This window comes from Ictidomys tridecemlineatus, chromosome 3 (assembly GCF_052094955.1).
Source record: "Ictidomys tridecemlineatus isolate mIctTri1 chromosome 3, mIctTri1.hap1, whole genome shotgun sequence".
NCBI lineage: Eukaryota > Metazoa > Chordata > Mammalia > Rodentia > Sciuridae > Ictidomys > Ictidomys tridecemlineatus.
The window spans coordinates 130,289,948-130,311,137 of NC_135479.1; the positions used below are offsets into that span (position 1 = coordinate 130,289,948).

A 21,190-nucleotide genomic window follows, 5' to 3' on the forward strand; every position below is an offset into this window, starting at 1 on the left:
AAGAGAGAGGGCAGAGCCAGCAGTCATAACTCAGGGTCACTTTCTCTGGGGAGAAGGCTCCGAGAGAGGTGGGGTGGAGGATGAGATGAACTGGGAGTGGAGAACCTCACCTCCACAGGGAGAGAGGTGGCAGAAGGGTCACACACAGCAGGTGGAAAAGAACAGGTGTGGGTGGGCCAGGATCAGACAGCCCTGCCGGGTCAGAGAGCACAGTCTCTGTGCCCCCGGGAGCAAACGTCCAGTCTCATCATTACCAAATGGGGACTTCCCTGAAGCCACACGACTAGCTTGTGAGTTCCAGCCCTGGGGTCTAAACCATTTCTTTTTACTCTTCCCACAAAGTAGCACTACCTGGTTCAGCCAAGGTGGGGAACTGAGGCCCTGTGTACCTCTGTCCCCCACCCCACCCCCACACAGATTCTCTGCCCCACCAGCTTGCCTGATGTGTGTCCCCTTCTTTGCAGCTGGCTCTCCTTACGGAACTCTCCCAGAATCGCAGCAGTGAGGGCTACAGGCCGTTCAGTGGCTCCCAGAGTGGACCAGCCTTCAACAGCATCTTTCAGAATGAGAACTTCCAGCTGCAGCTCATTCCCCCACCTGTAACTGAGGACTGAAATACCCTAGAGCCCAGCCTTGGAGCCCAGAGGCAGTCCCAGGGCAGTGGGGAGGGGCCTCGCCTCTGGACACTCCCAAGCAGAGGATCCTGGAAAAACCCCACCCGTGAGCCCATTGTAGCCTCCCCGTACACAGTGTTGTCTCGGCTTTAGTCCACCAAACTGGCTGATTTTGTTTTGCTTGGCATGTCACATACCTCCATCCAGTTCATTAGAAAATACATTTTGCTCATTGGGATTTTCTCCCATTTCCCATAAAATCTAAAGAGTCGGTGTAGTTTCAGAAGATGGCATCCCAGGTGGGTAGCATGGGGGGCTTCAGCTGCTGGGAGCAGAGCTTGGCCAAGCTACAGTGTAACAGAAACAGCAGTGAAGAGATCAGGGGCTTGGGGGCAAGGCACCCCTGTTGATGTATTTATGTTAAAACCCATGTGAGTGGGAGACGCCCTCCCTAATAATAAATGTCTCTGTCTTGCAGGCTGGCAGGCTGGCTGTTAGTCTGTTAACTCATGGAGGATGTTTAGAGCCACAGCTGAGTAGCTCTAAGGGGACACTGACTTTATTCAGACAAACAGCTCCATGCAGAACCCAGCTACCCAGGTGCTCCTATGGCAGGGGCAGGACTACTAAGGAGAGTGGGACCTGAACAGTTTTCAGTCCTGGCACTGTATACCATTGAATCAGGAGCCACAGGAGATCACTACCCAGAGACCTAGGCTCACACCTCAGATGCTCAGACACCCTGACTCATCAGTTCACTCAGGAATGATCTGGCTCTCATGATAGATGCTAACCAAACCCACAGGAAGTAGATGTAAAACTAGATACAGATAGTGAGTTTTAACAGAAAATAGATCCATGCACAGTTGTGTTCCTGAATGAATCACAACTTCTTGAAGCCTCAATTCCTTGTAGAACAGAGCAGTTATAAAGATGAAATGAGATCACACATGCAAGCAGTTAGTGTTGGGCAGGTGTGTGGCACATGCCCAGAAGTGCCCGCCTAGCTTTCATCATGGACTCCTCCCAGAGTAGTACAGGGTACTTACTGCCCCTGGAAGAGGGTATGAAGAGGCACCACCTCCTAACATCTGGAAGGAAGTGGTGGAGCACTGAGTGACTGCCATGGGTGTCCATGGCAGCCACAGGAGGTGTCTCAGGGACGATAGGTAATTTAACAAAGAGGCACAGTGAAGAAGTGGCAGAGCAGGGCTTTGAACTCAGAGCAGGGCTTTGAACTGTGATTCCAGCGGTGCTGCCTCCCCAGTGTATGTATCAGAAGGTCTCCCAGGAAGCCTAAAATTGATGCCGAGGAGCCTTGAGATTTTTAACTAGAACTGGGGCTGGGGCTCAGTGGTAGAGTGCTTGCCTAGCATGTGTGAGGCCCTGGGTTCGATCCTCAGCACCCACATAAAAATAAATAAATAAATAAATAAAGGCATTGTGTCTGACTACAACTAAAAAATAAATATTTTTTTAAAAAAGAAAAGTCAAAGGAACTGAACAGGCACCTCACAGAAGAAGAAATATGAATGGTCAAAAAATATGAAAAAAATGGTCAACATCTCTAGCAATTAGAGAAATGAAAATTATAACTACACTGAAATTCCATCTCACTCCAGTCGGAATGGCAATTATCAAGAAGTAACAATAAATGTTGGCAAGGATGTGGGGGAAAGGATGCACTCATACATTGCTGGTGGGACAGCAAACTGATACAACCACTCTGGAAAGTAAGGAGATTCCTTAGAAAACTTGGAATGGAACCACCATTTTACCCAGTGCTCAGCTTGTACACAAAGGACTTAAAATCAATCAGTATACAACAGTGACACAACCACATCAACATTTATAGCAGCTCAATTTACAATAGCCAAGCTTTGGAACCAACCTAGGTGCCCTTTAGCTGAGGAATGGATAAAGAAAATGTATATATATACACACACACATACATATACACACACACACACACACACAATGGAATATTACTCCACCATAAAGAAGAATGAAATTATGGCATTTGCTGGTAAATGGATGGAACTGGAGAATATCATGCTAAGTGAAAAACAAAGGTCAAATGTTCTCTCTGATATGTGGATGGTAACCCATAACAAGGGAGGGTAGAGAAGGAAAGTGTAAAAGTTCATTGGATTAGACAAAGGGGAATGAAGGGAAGGGAGTGGGGGTTGGGAATAGAAAAGATAGAAGAGTGAATCAGACATAACTTTCCTATGTTCATACATGAATACACAACCAGTGTAACTCCACATCATGTTCCACTCTAAGAATGGGATCAAAATAGTAATGGGTTGCACCCCATGTATGTATAATATGTCAAAGTGTACCCTACTATTATGTATATCTAAAAACAACAAGTTAAAAAATAAACTGAAAAGTCTCATGTAAAGGCAAGATATTAACATTCCCTGCCTTGGACGGTGCATTTCTCACTTGCTTTTCCCAGTTGAAAAGCTCTCTAGAACCCTACAAGTGCCTCATCCACATCTGTGTGAGGAGTTTTGCATACTTTAACCTCATTTATTTCTCTTCTCAGCGGGATCTGGTTTGAAGGGTGGTTATGTTGCTTTTTCTTTAAACATTCTCTTACATGTTCTGGACAAAAACGTAACATGATTAATACTATTAGATAACTTTCTGATTAATCTCAATCCCTTTCTTTCAGCGTGTCGTCAATGAATTGTGGCTTGTCTGCAATAAAGCTTTATTTAATAGGTTAAGAAAAAGATTCGGGTGTTGAAACTTAATGGCTGTGGTATTAAGAGGTGGGGCTTTTAAAAAGTGATTACACCAGGAGGGCTCCTCCCTTCCTATGGGATTAAGATCTTTATAAAAGAGGATTCCTGCAGCAATTGGCTGTATCATCCTTCCCCCTTTCTGTGGGGAGGGAGGACTTGGGGAGTCTCCCCCTGAGCTCATGGAACAAGCAACATCTTGGAAGCTGAGAGCAGCCCTCACCAGAGGACTGAATCTGCCAGCACCTTGATCTTGGACTCCCCAAACACCAGAACTATAAGAAATCAAATTTTATCTTTTACAAATTACTCTGCTCTCTAGTGCTCTGTTATAGCTGCACAAAATGGCCTGAGACAACATCTGTGAATAGGTATGTGTTCACGTTTATTTTTCTGGAATTTATCGAACGGCATGGTGTGAGGTATACATCCAAGCTTCCTTTCCTCCATGCTGTGGTGTAAGTTGCCCAATGTTAACCGGGGACTGAGCCAGTGAGGGTAAGCAGAGCCCTGGATTCAAGGTTTAGTCAGAGATGTCAGTCCAAGGGCATCTGGCAGGATGGTGGACAGGGTGGTGTCCAGATACTGCAGCTGGCCCAAGCTTCCATTCTAGCCATGACCTAGCCTGCACTAGGTTCAGCCCCACACCTGCTACTGGGTGGATGTGCATGCAGGGCCTGGAGCACCAGAGTTAGGAGTCACTGCTGTCCTCAAGCCTGCACCACCACCCCCCATCCCACCTGGGTAAATCCAGGCAAAACCTGGCTTGGCCTAGACGCCCAGATAGCAGCCACCAGGCCTCGAGCACCTTTGCACGGTATGTTGGCCACTCTACCTCGCTAACCCCAGGCAGCTGCTTCCCGTCTTCCTCGGAGGCCAGTGGGTTCCCTCCCAACTGAGGCGCACTTGGAGCTCGGGGTACAAGACTCAAATGAACCTGGGGATGAAGAGTGAAAGCCTCGCTGGGAGGCATCCCCTTCTGCAGTAGTGCCTCAACTAACAGGGAATGGGCTACTAGGGGGAAGTGGAATAGAGCAGGGTCCCTCTGAAAGGGACAGGAAACAAAGGAATCGGCTATTCTTGGGAAAATGCTGGAGAGCAGGGGGGAGGAGCCTGCCAGAGCACATTTTATGGGCTCTTATTAGTAATCTGTGCTGCATTTGGGGGACATCCAAGGCCTTGGAAAGGGCCAGCAAGTGAGGAATTGGCTGATCCTGCCATGAGAAGACACCTCAATCCCTGGAGGGCTTTCCCCAGCTCCAGGGGTGTCTTGAGCAAATTCTTTCAGGCAGCTGGTTTCCCAGCCCCATGAGCACTGTGACATCCTGAAAGATGCTGACATTTGTCCTCATGCAAGTGTAGACACATCCACAGTGAGGAAAGGGGATGCGCGATTGGCTTGAGCAAATGACTGGCACATCTCCTCTGTGTTTGAAATTGTAAAAAGGTGAAGATGTTGGGATAGCACTGCCCCATGTGGGCTCCAGTAAGAATCAGAAACTGTGCATGGAGCCAGGCAAGGTGGTGCATGCTTGTAATCCCAGCAACTTGGAGGCTGAGGCAGGAGGATCACGAGTTCAAAGCCAGCTGCAGCAACTTAGCAAAGCCCTAAGCAACTCAGCAAGACCCTGTCTCTAAATAAAACATTAAAAAAGGACCAGGGATGTGGCTCAGTGGTTAAGCACCCCTGGGTTCAATCCCTAGTACCAAAAAAAAAAAGAAAGAAAGAAATTGTGTTTGGATTCTAGCCCATGGTCAGCCAGTGCCTGTCATTGGTTGTTTCCTGAGTGCTGGCCACATGCCAGGCGTCATCACCTGCAGTGGGGAGAAGCAGGTCAGATGAGGTCTCCTCTCTTAAGGAGGGGGAGGTCTAAGTGCATCAGGGGAGCAGAGAAAGGGCCCCAGCCTGTGCAGAACGTTGTCTTTTAATTCTGACCCAACCACCTTTTTTCTGGTAAGTTCTGTTAGTCACCATTCCACAGGAATCACAGCATATCCCTGCAGAAATTGAGCAGCAGCTTAAAATATTGGAGTCAGTGAATTGCAGAATCTGACAAAGCTCAGGGCTTAGTGGTGCCAGCCTCCGCCACCCAGCTACAAGCACCACATGGCAGGGGGGAACAGTGGGGTGGGGGACAATCAAGCCAGGGGGCCAGGTTGTGGAGGGACAGGAAGCATTCTGGGTCCAGCAGGGGCTCGTCAGCCACTGGGGACAGGTCAGTCCTCAGGCCAGAGCTGTGTACCCAGGGCAGGCTCCCAGAATGCAGCCAGGCCCTGCTCACCTTGGCCAGCACCTGGAAGCCCAGCTAGACAGCAAGATTCAGGGACAGTAAAGGCTTCTAGGAGGAGGTCGATGTCCCTGTGGACTTGACTGGAGGAAAGATAGCAAGCTTAGCAGAGCCCATCAGCAGGGTGCCTGGAGGATGCCGGAGCCCTGCATCTGCCCCTTCCTCCTGTTGTCTGCTCTTCAGGAGAGGCAGAGTGGACCACTGGGGACAGCCCTGGGCTTCCTGTCAGGAGTGGGGCTTCCAGGCCCAGCCCTACCCTGCCCCTAATCTGTGTGAGCCAAGGAAGGCTGCTGGACCCTTAGAAAATCTCCACCCACAGCAAAGGTCCCATGTGACCAAAACAGCCTGCTGTGGGAAGGGTGGGGGAAGGAGTTTGTGGAAACGAAAAGCCGGCTGGGGCCTCATCAATGATGAATGCTCCAGTGAATGAATAATTCAGAGCGTTGGGATCCTTTTGGAAGCAGTGTATTTCCACTCGGCTCTGCCTGCTCAGGATCGTTTCCCGGAGATGCAGCTGCAGAATCAGATGCCTGGGCCCAGAGAGCAGTGAAGGTCCCCCGGGGACTCTTCCAGGCAGGCCGGGGGGACTCCACAGGCCTTGGGGAGTCTGAGCACCCCTGAGCTCTGCGGCAGCCCCAGCTCAGATGTGCTCCCCACATTCTACATCCCAGCGGCCCCTCCTCCCCAGGACATCCAGGGCCATCCTTCTGCCCCGAGCTTCCTCCACACACTCACCCTCTATGAAGCTATCCTTGGGTCCCGAGGAAAATGGCCATGGGGTTCTCACCTTGTCCACATGCTCCAGGGATCACCCCACACCTGACCCTGCCCACCACTGAGGTGGATTTTGTTTGGTGCATCCCGTGTCCTCCCAGGCACAGTGAAGTTGTTCACTGGGTGACAAGTACATGTCGGGGTCTGCTGGAAACAGGTATCACCATCTTTTCTTCAAAGTCACTGTCTTTTTCGAGTAAAGTTTCTGAATTAGAGATGTTCACCAACCATGGTGTGACTGGACTCACTGTGAACACACTTGTATGACCAGCATCAGATCAATCACCTAGAAATGACCAGTACTCCAGATATCCTCTGTGTCCTGAATTCTAACAGCATAGTTTTGCATGTTCTGAGCTTCATACCAATGGAATTATACTTCATATGCTTTTTTAGAAATGTCTTCTTTCCTTCAACATTGTTTGAAGTGTCCCACGTTGTGTGTTCTCATTGTTGAGCTGTGACGGACCACAGTCCATTCGTTCTTTTGTTAATGGGCATTTGGGTTACATCCAGTGATGGCCTATTGCCATTTTTGTTCCTGTCTTCCGTGAACACATACATACATTTCTTCTAGGTATAAACTTGGGAGTGGTCTTGTAGGGGAAGGGGGAGACATGTTTAATGCCTTTTTGAATGCCCGCATGAATGAGTGTCTACTGCTTCAGAGGATGGGCACGACGGGCGATGGTTCACACCCCACCTCCCTCCAAATACTTTCCTGAGTTTGGATTTAAGTATAAGACCCCACCATTTGCTTGCTACCCTACCTCAGCCAGCACAGAGGTGGCTTCAGAACCTGGCAGGATCTGCTGTTAGGCTGCGGGGTGGGACTGGGCCTGGCCTGACCAGGGCAGGAGCGAGGGGCAGGGGGTCTTGGCTTCACACTGAGCCACTTCTACACAATCAAGAAGCCAACAGTGGCACCCCCATTGCTGACACCCTTTCCCTCAGAACTCTGCATTATACCCATGTCAAAGGTCAGGATTTGGTCCAGTCTTGGGAGACCACACCTCAACCTCCAGAAAACTCTGGAATCTCAAACTCTGGAACCCAGTCTTTCCTCTTCTCTTTGAAAGAATGAGCTGTCCGTCACCCTTCAACATCCCATAACCCACTCTCTCCTCTACCTGAGATGTGACTTCCATCCAACCAGTGCCCACTGTCACGTTTGCCATCACTGATCTCTTCATGACCCCACTAGTCCCTCTGTGAGTAGCTCATCTGAGGAAGACACCATGGGCCCAGATAGAGGAAACAGGAACCAGGACAGCTCCAGGAATTCATGGCCTCTCTACGGTTCTTGATATGTAGGTTATGGGGAGAGACTGAATTCTCATGGGATAGAACGGACCCCTTAGGGGTCCCTAGTAATCTGAAGGGACCTCAGTAAGTTCTATCTGAACGCACTGATCATGTGCTGACCTCTCAGTGACTTGTCCAGAGATTCCCATTGCTGGCCACGTTCACCCAGGGAAACCCATGCAGCATCTAAATCATTGCTGGAGTCGCCTTGTTATTCCAGATTCCCAGGTCTAACAGATGTATCCCCCAGGCAGATCACACCTAGGCCTCAGTGACACTGCTCTCCAGATACCATGGGGCCCCTTCTGGGCCTTTTCAAGGGTTTCTGAGATGCAGGCCTCCTAGAGTAGCCCTGCTGTTAGACTGGGATGACTTTTCCAGGTCCTTCTGCAGACGAAGGGCGCTGCCTACATTTGCTCTGTGGTTTTGGGCATCAGTTTATACGGGCAGTTTGTAAACATGAGGGTAGAAACTCAGCTGTTTGTTTGCTGCACAGGGCTGCTTGTGGCAGACAGAGATGCCCACCAGGGTGACCAGACACAGCCTGCAGCGGCCTGGCTCAGGAGGTGAGCCCAAGGGGACTGGAGTGACGCTGGGGAGAGTCATCACTGATGAAAGGAGCTGGTATCACGGGCCTCAGTGGGGCAGGAGGAGACGGAAGCAGCTGACTCCTATAGTGCCAACCTCCGAGCCCAATAACCAAGATGAGTTCTTAAATCCTGGGACCAGGCCTGACCAAAAGACAGAGTCTGGGTCTCAGGTACCAGACTCAGGTAGAGATCAAGCCATGCTGACACAAAGCCAGAGCCACCTGACAACCATTCAGGTCACTGAGAGCAGCAGACAGCTTGAGAGAGGCTCCTGCACTTGCCTCCACGGCCAGGGCTGGCCTCCATCTGGGTGGGCAGGCTGTGAGGCGTTGGCTGCAGCTAAGGGCGGGAGAGAGCCAGTGAGGGAAGGCCAGGGCAGGATGGGTCTGATTCAGGGGCCTGACCACAGGAGAGGCCCACAGGCTAGACTGAAATCAGCTGGGCCAGGGGTTCTGGCTTTGTTACTTACCTTCCATGGGACCATCGTGGATCCAACTTTAACTTGCCTGCTTCAGCTATAAACTGTCAATCATCCCTGCCCATCACCACACAGTTGCTAGATATGGCACAGACACTGCCATCTGGGGAAACCCTTCCTGAACTCTAGGTCCCTTTTTGCATGCTGTGCTGCTCCACTGATTCACGGGGCTGTGTGTTTCGTCATCATCTTGAGGGGGAGCTCCAGATCTCTGCCTAGACAATCATCTGGGGTTCTGGATCAGGTGCTAGGCGAGGTGGCAGTCAGGGCTAAGATGTTCCCCTGAGCTCAGGCTTTCTGACCTGCCATCTCCAGTTTCACAGGGAGAGGCTCAAGCTGGGAACTGACAGACAGGAAGACCCACCTAGCCCATGAATGTTCCAGCCATGATTGTGGCACCTGGGATGGGGTCACTCTTTAGGGGAAGCCAGTTAGTTCTAGCTCACATGCTCCCCAGGTCTCCAAAGCCTCTTCAGCAGGTGCACAGTGGGTACAGTCACTGTCTGAACTCCCCACTTCTACCCACGGAGCCAGCAAAACTGAGCTCTACCTGTGTTAGCTGTCCCGGAATTTTAGAAAATTCAAAAAGCCAATAAGAAAAAATGTCATTAATAGCCTTTGCTCTTACTTTTTTTTCACTTGTATACCCACATCTTTCTCCAGAAGCATTACGCCTGACCTCTAATTGCCCCTTCTAGAGCTCTACTGCAGCAGGCCTGAGTCCTGAGGTCCTGCCTTACCTGCTTCATTAGGCACCACTGGGTGGAACACCAGGGTTGAAGGCATTACCAATTCCCATTGGTTGAACTGTAACGAGGACAAGATGCTAACTTCAAGTTTACTGCAGACAGAAGTGTGCACAGTCAGCATTTGTAAAAGGCTACAATAAGTTGCCTTCCAGAACTTGGCAGTACAATTATGTAGAGCTAAATTAGTAAAATGCACATGCAGTAAATGAAATTAGCCGCCTGCAGGAGTCACTTTAAAAAACAAGTTATCTTTCATGAAGGCAAAAAGGGCTAGCCTAGAGTGCTGGTCAGGATATGATTGACATGGAAGACACACTTCTGTATATATTTCAAGGCCTAATTTGAGCCTTGAAATATATACAGAAGTGTGCGTGTGTGTGTGGGGGGGTGTGTGTACACGCTCATGTGCTTCTGTGTTGGGGAGGTCTGCATGAAGCACAAAAAAGCGGGGTGAGGAAAGAAGAGGGAAGAATGTCAGCCTTTCTCCTTCCTGGGAAATAGCTGTGCTGGATAAGGAGAGCCACCAGGCGGTGGGAAGCCATTTTCTGGGATAGGACCCCCAATGGAGTAATGCAGGCAACGAGCCAAGAGGAATGACTCCTGAGCAGACCTGGGTTCAAATCCAGGCTCCCCAGATTGACAAGTGGTGCCACTGTGAATGACATGAGCTTTCTTCCTCATCTGTGAAATGGGTGCCCAAATCTGCCCTCCAGGGTGCTGTGATTATGCACAGAAAGCAGTAAGGTAGCTATTGAGCTATGATTACTAATATTGACAGACACTTATTATTGATGATTTATAAGAGTCTCTAGGAAGGCTATTCAATAGAAAGCAGCCCTAACGCTGTTCTCTAGTGTGTCAAATAAAAACAACTGAGCTCCTGGACTTGGGGGTGCCCTGTATCCAGGGCCTTGCAGGCAGCAGCTGCCCTCACTGCACCCCTACATGAGAACTATCTTACAGGACCCGAGTTAACTGAATACAAAGCTTGTAACTGTGTGTGAAATAAATGCTATTTATGGAGAATACCAAGTTTTATTGGGTAAAACCTAACATAGCTAAAAAAAAAAAAAAAAAGTCCTTGTTAAAAAGACTTCTGGGAGTTGGGAGTAACGACCACAAGCACCTAGTGTAGATAACAATATCCACCTGCACTTCATGAAGTTCTGTAAAGTTTAAATGGGATATTAAATGGGCATAAACTGCAGTAAACACTCAATATAAATGTCTCACATTTTGAAACTGTGGGTTTTTGTTTCCAGCTCACACTGTGGTTGTCATCTGAATTAGAACTCTCCAATGGGGGGTGGCGGGTGGGAGATGCCACACTCAAAGAGCAGATTTGTTCCAGTACAAAAGAAGAAAAAAATCACGTTTATTTCACAAGGCAGTGTTTTCCTAAAGTATTACACACAAAAGGAAAGTTGAGCTGTCTTAGGAAAACAATGTAATTTTAGGAAGTTACAGAAGGGTCAACATTGTGCTTAAAACTTTAAAATAGACAAGTTTAAAAAAAAACAGCACAGTAAGTGAACATCGCCAGGTGTGAACAGCCTTAAGCAGCGCGCGTGAACGACACGGAGCCTCCACAGACACCAGCAGCCATGGGTTTCCTGCGGCAGCTGGCTGTCTTGTCCATGGGGGGGGGGGCGGGGGACAAGAGCACTGCTTCCTCCTCCAGAAACAGCCCCCGCTGGCAGGAAGGGGGCCCTTCCCCAGCACAACCGACGCTCAGTTTCCATCATCATGATTCAATTTTTACATGGTGAATTCGTTTTGAGAAGTGCCCTTGTATTTATGTTTGGATTCAAGGAAAACTGACATCCCCGAGTGGGTGGCACTGACAAGTGAGTGGGCTCACCTGGCCTCCCCCGCAGCCTCACCCTCGATGGCAGGGAGGCCACCCACTACCAAAAGCCAAAGTACAACAGGCCACTTCCTTTCAGGTTCATACCTCCTCTGGACAAGGGGGTAGGAAAGAAAATGGGCAAACTGTGTTCCTCCTGTGAAAAGCCAAAACATGATAATAAAATTTTGCAAACAGGATGTGGGAGTAATTAAGAAGGGACAATATAAACATTCCTTTAACTTGTGCTTTTTTTCTTGCCCAGTGGTATCCACACTGCCAAACGCATTTGGGTATTTTGACAGCTTCCTCAAGTATCTGGTTGTATCCTATTCCCCAAACAGAATTAAATTTGCAAAAGAGTTTGTTATGATCAGTCCCAGAAGGACTGTGACGTTTCAAATAGACCAAGAAGAAGTGGAGATTAAGAAATAAAACTACCACTTCCAAGATACAAACAAATCCTAGATCAAATCAGGAAATAACTGCATCGTTTTTTCTATGACCTTGAACTGCAAGTTTTCCAGAAAAGCAACTCTTTTTCCCACAGGGTTGTCCTCAAATTTTCAATATTATACCTTAAGAAATTACAAGGTAAAAAATACCTGGATTTGACAATAAAGCCTTATTTTTCAGTGTACCAAACAGTTATAATCACAAAAGCACTTTAATTGCTTTGTCGTTTCTCAGAAAAGTTGTAAGCATATTTGAAATTTAAATTCTGAAATCCTGGTTAGATAAGAAAGCAAAATTCTCCATTTAGTGAAATTAAGCCTCTGCCTAATAGCCTTTAGACCAACTTGCTAAAAGCGGGAAAGGTGCCAGGTTTCCAAAAAGCCCCAAGAAAGCAGTTTATCCACCCACATGACCCAGCCCTGTTCCAAGAGGCCCAAATGATGAAGCCCTCATCTCTCTCTTTTTGTACAAGTATTAATCAAAAATCTATTTTAACATGACTGTGCTTAATGCCTATACTACATATTGCAGTCTAAGTATTTTCTAAAGTGCCTATAAATATGCTTATGCAAATTAGCAATATAATATCAGGATTACAGAGAAATTCTTTCATATTCTATAGAACAGAAGATACCTAGATTTTAAGTTGAAACTACACATTTTTATATCCTCCTCAGTTGGTTTTAGAATGAAAGAATAAAGAACAATTGCAGTTCAATTGTATTTCAGGTTATTAGCATTAACAGTGCTAGGACCAAAGAAATTCTTGTTTGTGCTTATTTTAAAAAAGACTTTTTTTGAGATCCAGAAGTATCTGATATTTAGAATCCAAGGGGAACATCTGTACTTCTATAAAACAGTAAGTGAAGCCTAATGAGTTTTTAATTATAAAGAGACTTGTGCAAATGTTTAAAGTGGTTATCAACCATTATCATATCCAAAAATTCCATTAAAATTGTGGCTGATCTAAGTGGCAGTAAAGGAGTTTAAAAAACAGGAACCTGAACAAAAGTCATAGATATTACTGATAAAAGGGCCCAACCCTGACACACAGCCAAGCTCTGGAAACGTAGGCATGACCATGTATTTCCAGGGCTTTGGGGCCCTGGTTGTTGACTCCAGTGAGTTCACTCTGTGGCTATGGGCCCAGAATAGAAAACTGAGGGGACCGGGGTAGAGAAACAGCCCCCTGCCTGTGCCCTTTGGGGGGAAAGTCAAGGTGCTCACCCAGGGGCACACCTAGCCAGGGCCCTCGGGTGCCATTACAACCCTGAGTACACAATAGCTGGTGAGCCCCTTGTAGGCACTGCCTTCATGCCTGCCTTCAGCCACTCCCTCAAGGGAGGCACCAAGAAGCTCAGGCAGGGCTCATCAGATGTCCCCAGGTCACAGGGCAGCCAGGGCCAAGCAGAGAAAGCCCCTCAGGCTCACACCCACCCTGGAAGCTCCTGGAGTAAGCTGTAGTACTACCTTCTCAGGTTCTCATTTTGAGTTCCACATTTCAATAAGTGGAAACCTTATGCTGCATCCTCGTCCAACACGCAAAGTTTTAACTAATGCTGGTTTCCAAGGAAGATGCATGCTCTGCCTTCGACCCTATGGCTATTTGGGGCACCTAAACCTAACAAAAATCTAGTAAATCACTTGGACTACACATATAACCAGGAAAGCAGATTCTTTCTCAAGTAGTTTGTAAAGGATACCAAGTGGAGGATTTGGGGAAGAATACGGCTTCTTCTTTCCTAAAACACTTAACAAGACACAGGAGAGATGTGGACAGAGCACAAGACAGTGCCACAGGAGCACACTCCCAGAGAGCGGAGATGGAAGAGTCATTTTTCTCTCTGCAGCACTGATGGTTCTCATCTCATTAGGCAATACTTGAAAGTTCCTGGATTCTTAACTATGCCTCACAGAAAATTTGGAGAAATGGCAGATAACCAACTCATGAGGATAGTTGGTATAAAATAGAGATTAGGAATAGAATTCTGAAGAGAGCTAAGAATTATTGTCTATTTTGTGTGTGAAAGAAGAGAACATATACAATGGACTATAAATATTAGTGTAGTAAATGAATATTACACAAAATATTTTCTCCTGACTCAGCAGTGAACTATTTCAACTGCTTTTGCATTTGCATAAAAAAATCCATGCATCATACTGAATTCTAATTCATTTCTCACCTAAGCCATTCTAATGCTTCATACAACCAAATGAAGCAGAATTAATCAAACCTATTAGATTCATTCCTAATCCCTAAAGGACTTCTGTCTTTTAGCATTTCCATGCTAACTAAAACTATTGGTTTCTTTTTCCTTAAGATGTCAGATGTGGCTGCCTCCTAAATACAATACCTAAATAACTTCCTAAGTGTTTCCTTAGTTTTGAAGAACGATGAAAGAAAGCAGGGAGATGCTGGAGAACCCACACGGCCAGCTCAAATGCTGTAGCACCGTCCCCAAGCCACGTCCACCTCTCCTTCCCCTGCATTCCCAGAGCACTGGATACCGCTAGCTGCTGGTATAGAGTCCCCTATTGGGATGTGGGCCCTTCATGGGAGAAATCAGGTCATCTTCATTCTGTATCCCCACAGCCCCCGCAGCATGTTAAGTGCTCAGCTAAAGCTGGAGTGACCATGAAACGGATGAGGTCATCTCTTCTCACATGAAGGTCTAGCTGAGCCCCAGTTGTGATGGGTTGTGCAAACGCTGGCCGTTACCAGGGCCAAGCTGTCCTCCAAGTGGAGGCAACTCTGGTCCAGACCCAGTACAGATGGTGGGGAGCAGGGTAAAGGGGAGGAATGGCATCAACCAGTGGGTACTCTGTCCCCTGGGGAGCTGCTTGCCCGTGGGACTAGCAGGACAGGGGTGCCGTGAGCATGCCACAGGACGCCAAGAGTCTTTCTGCAAAGGACTGGCTATTAGAAAAATACTGTCGCCATCACTCTAGGGAGCTCCTCCGCTTGATCCATGATACTCTGTGGTCATGGTTTCACTGCTTTCACAGTTCCCAGGGAAATTAAGGCTGGGTCACAATCCATGACACCAGATGCTACATAGAAAGTAAGTCGAGATACAAAAGAAAACCGTTTGTAATAAAAAGAAGGTCTTGGTTAAAAGACTAATTTAAGAGTGACACTAATCAGCAGACCACTGAACTGCTATGGTTGGTGGGGAGGGGTAGAAAATATCAACAGCATTGGAAAAGGGTCCATCAGACCAAAGTACAAAAGCTCAGTGTGGGTCCCAGGGCGCCTGGACTCACACGGTGGTCTCTATTGTTTCGATCACTTCCAGGTCAGACTGCGAGGGGGAGAGCAGGGTGCACTCATCCGGCTCCCAGCTGCTCTCTGGACTGTAATCTTCCTCTGAACTCAGTTCTGCTCCTTCTTCTGTGTCCTCATCACATGACTCCACATAGTGAGCCCCAATCGCATTGATCCCAGAGTCCTCAGAACTTGAGGGAGAAGAGCAGTGATCTATTTTTGGCGTATTGCTCTCTTTTAAAATTAAGGCATCGTGTGCAGAGACCTCCTCGGGGCTCATCTTGTGGGAATGTGGCGCCGGCTGCTTCTGCACGTAGCACATCTTCCCGTTGATGCATTTAACCTGATAGTTGTCGATGAAGAGGTCTGAAATCATACAGTACCTGGGGGAGTCCGGGGGAAGGGGAGGCTGGAAGACAGATGCGAATTTCAAAAAGTGTTCGGTGAGCGAGACTGAGATCTGAATGGTGTTTGTGGGTTCCCGAGGCCTGGCAGGAATCTCAGTGCTTGGCAGCTGCTCCACAGGGGTCATGGGCTGGTATACGTATTTGCCTGTGGGACACAAAGGAGAGGGTTGAAATCTAAGAGCATGGCACAGACTGTATTAACACAGTGATAATGGTTTCTTTCTGAGGACTCAAGAACATTCTTAAAAATATGGAACATCTAGAAATGAACTGGTAATGAAATCACTGAACACTGCTGTAATCAAGATAGAGCATGGTGCCAGGCATGGTGGTGCACACCTGTGATCCCAGCAACTCTGGAGGCTGAGGGGTGTGTGTGTGTGTGTGTTTGTTCAAGTCCAGCCTCAGCAACTTAGTGAGGCCCTGTCTCAAAATAAAAAGGCCTGCGTGTGCAGTAGAGTGGTAGAGTGCCCCTGGGTTCAATCCCCTGTACTTCACAAAGGAAAAAGAATTATGGGATGTTCACTCCTTAGGCTTCCATGCTGGTTTGTTGGTCTGGTTTGGTTTTGTTGGTGGTGTGAGTGAATGTACCCAGAACCTGCACATGGGGAGCACATGCTATAACACTGAGCTATAACCTCAACCCCTAGTTTTCCATGTTTGAAGCAGAACACACACACACTTAATAAGTAATGGCCTACTGGACTGTTCTGACCTCCATGATGGGTAAGGACTAATGATCTCTCTAGAGACAAAGTGCATCTGCAGCCTAACACCAATGTCACTGCAGCCTAAGCCAAGCAGACGTACAGGCACAGGAGGGGGCCACCTGAAGGGTTTTTACAGAAGCCAAGCAGCTCACCTCCTGAATTTCCCCTCTGCTGCCAGCCCTCAACCAACACTTCTCACAGTTAACATGGATGTGAGACCTAAAGGGATTGGCCCAATAAGTCCCTTTTCTCAGTCTCTTTATTCCACATTTAACAAAGTCTCCCATGTGTCAAGTGCTAAGGAGATAGAGATGAAAAATACCCAGTCTATAAGTCTTAGATTTTTATTTTGAAATCATTAGAAGTCATCAGTGGATAACCCCATCCCAAATCCAGAGACAGTAACCACAACCTTGGGCATCATCTTGGGTCTTTCCCAATTTAGATGAAGGGTTATCAGTCCATCCATGTCACATACCCTGCACATATTTGGGTTGTTTTGTTTTGTTTTCATACTAGGGATTGACCTCAAGGATGCTTAGCCACTGAGCCTCATTTCTGGCCCTTTGAGACTCTGTCACTAAGTTGCTCAGAGCCTCAGCTGCTGAGGCTGGCTTCAAACATTTTTGCACATATTTGTGACACAGCTTTTTAACCTTAGTACTACCGGCATTCCGGACCAGATAATTCTTTGTTGCAGGTTCTATCCTTGCACTATACAGTGTTCAGCAGCATCCCTGGTCTCTACCCACTCAGTAGATGCCAACAGTGGATCCTTCCCAAGCAAGAATACCACATGTGGCCAGACCTTGTCCAATACCTCCTATGACTGGTCACCTCCCTCCCAGACAAGAATCACTCATGGTATCCTCATAAGCATCTTTTTAATAGGCAAACCACTCATTATGTGTGTCACGTGGCCTTGTTTGAGTTCTTGGTCAGACTGAAAATCTTTGCATGGAATCGCCTTTTGAAATGAAAATGGTCTTAGGAGTTTTTGTTTTGTTTTTGGTTCTGTGGATGGAACTCAGGGGCACTCAACCACTGAGCCACATCCCCAGCCTTATTTGTATTTTATTTAGAGACAGGGTCTCACTGAGTTGCTTAGCCCCTTGCTTTTGCTAAGGCTGGCCTCAGCCTGTAGCTCGTATTACAGGCATGCCCCAGGCTAGGTTTTTTTCTAACATTAATTAAGCCATAGAAGAATGGCAACTTCAGATCAGAAATGTGGTGGTATCCATGCCACAGGTGATCTATTAAAATCAACCCAGCTGGCTTATATTTTTTGTTTCTTGACTCCTGTATATATAAAAAAAAAGTACCCTAGATGCCCCAATTTCTTTGTAACTAACTTACTCTAAAAATATCTTCATCTTTAAGCATAGAAAAGGCATGTGTAAAATCATCACACCTTTGGGCTCCCAAGGTCAGCTTCAAAACGTGGACAAATATCACTCAAACTCTATGGTCTGATAAAAACATAAGTTAGATGAACCCGGTCACATCTGCCTGGGAACTCTGTTTAAAATACACCAGGTATCTCCATTGCTCTGTATCTGTAAAAGAAGGCATTACTATTTGCCAGGCAGAGTGAAAGGTCAGCTCTAACAGCTGGCACAGAAGGACCCTGCCTCTGGACACTGCGGAGAAAAGGGAGGCCGGCCTTCGGGCCTTCTTGCAGATCCTCCAGCTCAGGGTTAGAGGTGTGTATGGGGACAGGACTGAAGAGAGAAGAGACGTGGGACTACCCTCTCCTGCCTGCACAGCAGTGAACCACGTGACTGGAATTGACTGGAATGCAGGTTTGGTTTCCTCGACTCTGGGCCAGAGGTTCTGGAGCTTTGAGGCTGTGGCTGGCTCAGTGAACAGATGCTTGCCCCAGAAAGCTGATGAAGTTCATTCCACCTAAGTGACTTCTGGCTTAGCCATCTTGTCACAGCCCTAGAGGACGCGGGCAGTGCATTCCTGCCTTTCATAACCCTCCTCAGACCCTGAGGGAACAAGGCTGCATTTAGTCCAGAGATGGAGGCCGTGAGGCCTGGCCTTGGGCCTTCCCAATCTCCCTCTGCTGTTCTGGCCGAGGCCCCCAGCGCCCTTCTCCTTTTCCTTTCCCTCTATTGGGCTTCTTCATACTTTCTTTGGTCTTTCTCCTGTTTTTCTTCTTTCTCAGTCCCCTCTCCCCCAAAGCTCTTTTTGTCTGTTATGAGGTATAGTGCTATGGGCTGAATGTTGTGCCCCCTGCCCCCCAATTTCAAATGCTGACATTCCCTATTCCCAGTGTGATGGAGTGGAGGTGGGGCCTTGAGAGGTCAGCGGGTTGAGATGAGGGCCAGAGGGTAAAGCCCGCACGACGAACCAAAGGCCCTTATAACAAGAGGAAGAGACCAGAGCCCCCCACTTTCCCCCCCAGGTGCCGATTCAGGATCTGCAAGCCAGGACCTGCACCTCGCTGGACACTGAACCTGCCAGACTCTTGATCTTGGACTTCCCAGCTTCCAGGCTGTGAGGGAAAAGTATTGACAAAGTCACCTAATCTACAGCACTTCATTACAGCAGTCTGAAGTGACCACAACAGATAGTAAAGGAAAGAGAAATGCAACTAGGAAAGGAAGGCGTGCCCTGCACTGCAGACTCCATTCCTCCTGTAAGGGACGTCTGTTAAATATGCTTATTCAGCTAGGGTGACAGCCATGACCTGGGGTACAGATGCAAAGAAGAAGAAAGAGAAGTAAAGAACAGTAGAGACCACGTGGGAAATAAAGTCTTGTAACCACTTTTCCTGTATAAGCTAATCATATGTTTGATTTGCTTATGTGCACATTGAAGGATAAAAACAAAATAGGATTGGGGACATAGTTCAGTGGTACACCATTTGCCTGGCATGAGTGGGGCCCTGGGTTCCATCCCCAGCACTGACCCACCACAAAACAAACAAACAAACAAACAAACAAAAACCCACCACCACCTCACATCAAGGATTTAGTTTTCTACAGTGTAGAGGGGTTAATATTTTGTTCCACTCCCCTAAAACTTCTCTCCCTGTGGTACACCCTGTGGTACACCACATGTTCACAACTACTATTGTTGCAAGTGAAATGTTACAAATTATCGGGATTCAATTCTGTCCATTCTACTGTACTTGATAAGAGTAAAATGAACTAACACAGTTCAATAGTAAGGACCAAAACAAAAGAATTTCTGGACATTTAGTCAGGAAATTCAATAACCATACTCTAAATAGCATTCTTAATTAAGAGTTTATTATGTTATTTAAAGAATAGATGCATGAGAACTTTTAAAACTTAAAATCTAAACAGTAAAGATAATCAGAGTCCAGCCTTCAAGAAAATAAAAGGAGAGTAAAAAAAAAATCTATAGACTGTTTATGCTCCAGAAATTCCACCTCTAGGCATATATTCAAAAGAAATTAAAGCAGGGTCTCAAAGAGGTATTTGCTCATCGCAGTATTATTTACAATGTCCAAAGGGTGAATGCAACCCAAGTACATCCAACAGGTGAACAGGATATACACATATATAAAACAGAATATTACTCTACCTTTAAATGGAAGGAAATTCTAACACATGACACAACATGGATGAATCCTGAGAAAAATTATGCTAAGTGAAATAAGCCACAGCAAATAAATACTGTATGACTCCACTTTCTGAGGTTCCCAGAGTCATCAAATTCATAAAGACAGACGGACAATGCTGTTTTCCAGGGCTGGGGGATAAGAAGCATGGGGAGTTGTTTAATGCGTGTTTTCAGTTTGCAAGACAAAGAGCTGCAGAGATGGACAGCTGTGACGAGGTACCTCTGAACTGTGTACACTGAGAAATGGTCAAGATGGCAAATACACACACCACAATTTTAAAACTTTTAACAAATTAACTCAGTATATTCATAGACTGTGGGAAGAAACTGAATATAGAAAAAAATTCTTACGATAATGAGATGAATAATCCAATTAAAAAATAAAAAGAGGGTGTGGCTCCCCCTTAGAGCAGCAGGAGGGCTCTTTTGGTGATGGAAAATTCTTTATCTCGGCTGTTTTGATGCTAATACCCAGCTGTCACACTGCACTACTGTTTTGTAACTTACTTGCCAATGGGGGAAATTGGGTAAAGGGGACAAGGAAACACTATTTTTCACAAAATTGTACATGAATCTATAAATTTTTCAAAATAAAAAACAAACAATAGAAGGAAAAAACACCACAGAACTCATGTTGTAACACCCTTTTCCACCAGTGCACTGTATCAGGAGGTGCAGTCGATACACCCCATTACAGATTATGTAATGCTTGACCTGGTATCTAGGTTTCTCCATTATAAAGTTTGTTTTTCTCTTTGTAAGAGATATTTTGAAACTATAAAAATATCCCATCATGCTTTCACCCAGTAACTTTAGCAAGCACAGGTGGATCCTGCCTGCAATCATTATTATAATGGTGGTGGCCACCATCATTAAAATGGTGTTTCTACTTCTGTAATTCCTTCTGTATTTAATAATTAGAATTCTACATAAACACTAACAGCTGCTCCTTCTCCATTTATTCAATTATTTATGTAAGCACAGACTCATAGATGTTTTATTCCATGGATTTGCTACTCATTACTCTCATTTATTTTGTTGCTCAAATCATGCCAGATTTTGCTCTTGGGAGCTTGTTACAGTTTGGATCTTGAATGCCCCCAAAAGGTTATGTGTTGAGGGCTTGGTTCCTGGCCCGTGGCACTATTGGGAGATGGGGCCTAGTGGAAGGTCGTGGGGACATGCCTTTCGAGGAATATGGGGACCCTGAATCCTTCCTCTCTCTTTGCTTTCTAGCTGCCAGGAGGTGAGCAGCTCTGTCCCCGCCACGGGCTCCCCACCATGACATTCTGCTTCACCACAGGCCCCAAAGCAACATAACCAACCAACCATGGACTCAAATCTCTGAAACTGAAGCA

General features: G+C 46.7%; 2 protein-coding genes across 6 annotated transcripts in view; one reads left to right on the forward strand and one right to left on the reverse strand.

The window, feature by feature from the left end:
• The window catches only part of Vps8 (VPS8 subunit of CORVET complex), a 256,842-nt gene extending 254,791 nt beyond the window's left edge, over window positions 1–2,051 (forward strand). For 3 of the 4 annotated variants that reach the window (XM_013361064.4, XM_078043811.1, XM_040270173.2), the window contains one exon: window positions 465–2,051. In XM_013361064.4, the coding sequence (XP_013216518.2) occupies window positions 465–614 (150 nt within the window). In that variant the 3' untranslated portion in view covers window positions 615–2,051. The remainder of the gene's footprint in view (window positions 1–464) is intronic. The other variant, XR_013436694.1, reaches the window with a different exon arrangement.
• An 8,841-nt stretch (window positions 2,052–10,892) lies between these two features.
• The window catches only part of C3H3orf70 (chromosome 3 C3orf70 homolog), a 75,725-nt gene continuing 65,427 nt past the window's right edge, over window positions 10,893–21,190 (reverse strand). For both annotated transcript variants that reach the window (XM_005331026.3, XM_078043812.1), the window contains exon 2: window positions 10,893–15,670. In XM_005331026.3, coding sequence (XP_005331083.2) covers window positions 15,114–15,670 — 557 coding nt within the window. In that variant the 3' untranslated portion in view covers window positions 10,893–15,113. The remainder of the gene's footprint in view (window positions 15,671–21,190) is intronic.